Source organism: Acanthisitta chloris, unplaced genomic scaffold (assembly GCF_000695815.1).
Source record: "Acanthisitta chloris isolate BGI_N310 unplaced genomic scaffold, ASM69581v1 scaffold10194, whole genome shotgun sequence".
In the NCBI taxonomy this organism is placed as follows: Eukaryota; Metazoa; Chordata; class Aves; order Passeriformes; family Acanthisittidae; genus Acanthisitta; species Acanthisitta chloris.
The window spans coordinates 5,675-9,850 of record NW_008670950.1 but is presented as its reverse complement, the minus strand read 5'-3'; the positions used below and the strand labels follow the sequence as shown (position 1 = coordinate 9,850).

General features: G+C 37.7%; 1 protein-coding gene across 1 annotated transcript in view; it reads left to right on the top strand.

The window, feature by feature from the left end:
* Window positions 1-2,381: 2,381 nt before the first annotated feature.
* The window catches only part of LOC103801480 (choline transporter-like protein 1), a gene marked incomplete at its 5' end in the record, with an annotated part of 7,448 nt that continues 5,653 nt past the window's right edge, over window positions 2,382-4,176 (top strand). The window contains 3 exons of the mRNA XM_009073896.1: window positions 2,382-2,546; window positions 3,007-3,090; window positions 4,104-4,176. The exon at window positions 4,104-4,176 is cut by the window's right edge and continues 74 nt beyond it. Coding sequence (XP_009072144.1) covers window positions 2,382-2,546; window positions 3,007-3,090; window positions 4,104-4,176 — 322 coding nt within the window. The remainder of the gene's footprint in view (window positions 2,547-3,006; window positions 3,091-4,103) is intronic.

Sequence of the window (4,176 nt, the reverse complement as noted above, 5' to 3'; positions counted from 1 at the left end):
GATGTTACAGGGGTGTAGTCTTGTGCATGATTAAACTAGATTGAGTAAAGAACAAGGAAAATATGGAGGAAAGACAATAAGTCTGCACTGGAATAGATTGCTCAGCAAGGCATATGCTCCATCTGTAATTTTGTGTTTTCTATCATTTATTTGGACTTACTCATTATTTCGCATATTAGCGTCTTTCCACCACAAATGAGATGAAGTTATCCATGGAGAAATGTTTTACATATGTTCAATGTTCATTCACGTTAGCCAGATGGATTTCTTTCAACTTGGGCAATAACAGACCTCAAAATGTTCTGCATTACAGACTCTGCCCTCAGTTATATTTACCTGAAGACAAGGAAGTGTTTGGGTTGCCTGGGTATAAGGCTCAAGCAATTTATGTGATTGTGCCCAATGGGGAGTACAGTTTGGCTTTTTCCACCTCAGCTCAAAAAGTTAATTGAAAGAAAATACAGGGTAAACATATTTTAATCAATAGCATTCTAGGATTAAGTTCTGCAGATACTAGTTTCATGGAATGAAGACTCTACTTTTCTTTCTTTTCTGAATGAAACTCGCATCTCTCCCAAGCTGGGGAGATATTTTATCTTTGGAATGTTTGCACATGTTCCTTTAACATGCTTATTATCATGCTCTTATTTCTAATAAAGAAGAGGTATTCTTTAAATGGTTGATAGAGCTGTTCTTTGAGAGAGAAATAGAAGTGGCTTCCTTGTTAGGAAAGAAAAATAAACACTTCAAGAGGGAATGGCTTCAAAACATGAAAGTGAGTATTCATCTGATATATTAAAAGTGATCTAGCTCCATTGCATTTAAATAACTTGTTTTAAGGTTCAGCACCTGGTTCCTTGAGGATATAATAGCAAAATCAGAAATGCAAAAAATCTGAGAAAATATTTCACCTAATAATTTAGTAACAACTTCTCCAAAGCCTGTACAAAGATTTCCAATGAACAGGGGAGGAGGAGAAGGCAAGTTTACCAATAGTCTGACTGAAAAAATATTAGCATTGCTTCTTACTTTTCGGAATGTTTTGAATTGCACACCGTCAAATGTAACTTTATAGAAACTACGAGTTGTTAATAGTGGCAATGCAACCAACTGCTAGTAAGACTACCTGTCTCCAGTGAGTGGTTAGATCACTCAAATAATCACAGGCAAAGGTATTGGCAAAAACAGGTTTAATACAAAAGTGAAAGCATAACACACAGGAAAAACTGGACTAAAATATAAAATTAAATCAACCTAAAATTATTTACATGAAGGCTGGGGATGGAAAAGGGGTAAGGATGGGAAAGGATAAGGATAAAAAGGAATGAGGGAGACCCATTATTTCGGAGGTTCAGAGTGAACCCCCTTGCCACACTTAGCCCTAGACTTGACCAACAGTTTAGGCCTAAATGTTTTAACAGCACTTAATCACTAGCCTAATTTAAACAATTTATCAAAAGATTCTATAGAATTTACTAGAAGCACAAGAGTAAGTAACAGGCCTAACTTACCAATCTAACATTCATAGTACATTTGCTATAGCATATTCATACTCACTCACACACATAGACCTAGAGGAGTCTGTATAAGGTGTACCTGTGAAAAATTCCCTTCAAACTCAGTGAAGTACTCAACGTTGGATACCTTTGCATCTTCTCAGTGGGTGGAGGGTTGGTGCTTGAGAAGTGGAGCCCAGACTTTGTCATTGGCTTTTGACATTGGTCCTCCAAGTGCTGCAAACCAGAGAGTTTGCTAGCTCTGAGAGGTGTCCCACTCAGAGAGAGATTGATGATGACAGACAGCCTGCTGTGGTCCAGGAGAATTCCAAGAGTCTCACTTTGAACCACTGTTATAAACAAGGGGTCACAAGACAGTTGGCTTTAGTTGTAGTAACTTTCCATTCTGGCCACAACTAGGGTTGGCAACTTTCTTTGAAAGTTCAATAACAAAATTGTTGTTACACTTAAGTTGTTATTCAAGCACAAAAAATAAGTTTCCAAGGCTATCTATTAAAATACAAGAGTTTATTAGATAGCCAAAGTTCCTGGGAACAGACTGTTTCTGAGAAGCCTAAAAGGAGCTTAGCCCAAGTGCTGTTCATCAAGACCAAAGCCTAACAAGCATTTCTGAGATCATAGTATGGCCCAAGGTGGGAGGGGAGGAATGGGATGCACCATTACACTACCTGTATGACATACTGATTCCTTATTTTATTCTTACTACACTAGAGACAAATCAGTGACTCTCAGGGTGGAGTGAACAGTATACCCTGAAACCTAGTATAAGGGTAATTTATTCCTTTTGCATATTATTTTTTTGAGAATTTGCAGCACTTCTAGATGGTATCACGTACATACTGATCACTCCATTCTTTTTCTTTTTTCAACAGGGAGAAAAGAAATCTGCCATTTACTCCTATTCTGGCATCTGTTAATCGCCTTGTTTGTTACCACCTAGGAACAGTAGCAAAAGGGTCTTTCATTATCACACTAGTGAAGATACCGCGAATGATTCTTATGTATATTCATACACAGCTCAAAGGAAAAGTAAGAGAAATAGATTTTGTTTTCTTATCAAAACTCAAGGCCTGACATGGTTACCTCTTAATTTGATCAGTGTGGAAGGCTGGAAGTCTTGTTTTGGAATAGATTAGATGTAAGGAAGAAATTCTTCACACTGAGGGTGATGAGGCAGTGGAACAGGTTACCTAGAGGGGTTAGGGTTAGGGTTAGGGTTGCCCCATCCCTCCTGAAAGTATTCAAGATCACATTGGATGGGGCTTTGAGCAACCTGGTCTAGTGGAAAGTGTCCATGCCTGTGGTGGGGGGAGGTCCCTTCCAAACAAACCATTCTATGGTTGTATGAATATTTAGTGTTTAAAGGACCATGGGACTGATAGAGATTGCTTAAGTTAGGAGGCTGAGTATCAGTTACTGAAACACAAAGGAATATTGTTTTCTTAAGATCTGTTGGGTTTATTCTATGTCTTTGTTTTCGCTTCCCTAGGAAAATGCTTGTGCTCGCTGTATGCTTAAAGCCTGCATCTGCTGCCTTTGGTGTCTAGAAAAGTGCCTGACATACCTAAATCAGGTAATATTTTCCACATTCAAGTTTTATGTAAGGGCTGATAATAATATATATGTGTTCCCAGACTGTAATCTAAGGCTGACACATAACATCGCACTTGGAACTGAACTTGAATGACAGTACTTCAGTCTTGTCTCTGTTACTGAAAGTACACTGCAAATCACTGCATTGACCTTTGCAATGTAAACAGAGACTAAAACATAGCCAATATTCATCTTTGTGAATATGGTATCTCAACTTTCTAACAATTTGTTTGAAGGTTGGAGATCTTCCCCTTATGTCTGCTCTTTCAAACTAAATCTGAGTTTCAAAATATGTTTGCCATGAAAAGAGAGTTAAGCTTTTCTAGGTGTAATATTTATTATTCACACAGTGTAAAAACTATACAAAACATCAAATTGTCATCATTGTCTACAAAGTGGAAAAAGCGTTGCAAGTTACAGCACACTGACTGGTCAGACCCCTTGTAAATGTGGATTTATTGGTCTGTAGTTCCACCTCTCATAAGTATATATGTAAATATCTTGCTAATATCTTTTTCACTGAAAAGAAAGCATTTAAAAAACCTAGTGTCATCCTTGAAAAATGTCCTGACTAATCTTGAATGCAGTCTAGTGAAGTACTTAGAAATTATCCTAGTTGACTTGTATGACTCTCAAACTCTTTTATGTTCCCAGATATTTTTTCTAGCGACTTCATTTCTGTAGCTGTGCCACTGCTCACCTCCTCCTGCAGAGAAATTGCAAAATCTGTTTAATTAGGGTTTTTTTGAACAAACTTGTTAATACATAAATTATGAGCAAGTCAGGAGAAGAATAGTAATTCTGTACTTCATGTAGTCTTCTGTAAGCTGGTACATACTGCTTGATTCAACAGCTCTCAAGGGAATTTTTGTTCATTAACATCATGTGACTAATGTGACTTATTCAGAAGCTGTATCTTCTCCTTACCTTCCCCTCCATCTGTCTAAAATACCTGATCGTTCCATGAATAAATCTTCACTCTCCTTTTTCCAGAACGCATATACAGCCACAGCTATCAACAGCACCAACTTCTGCACCTCAGCAAAGGATGCCTTTGTTATCCTAG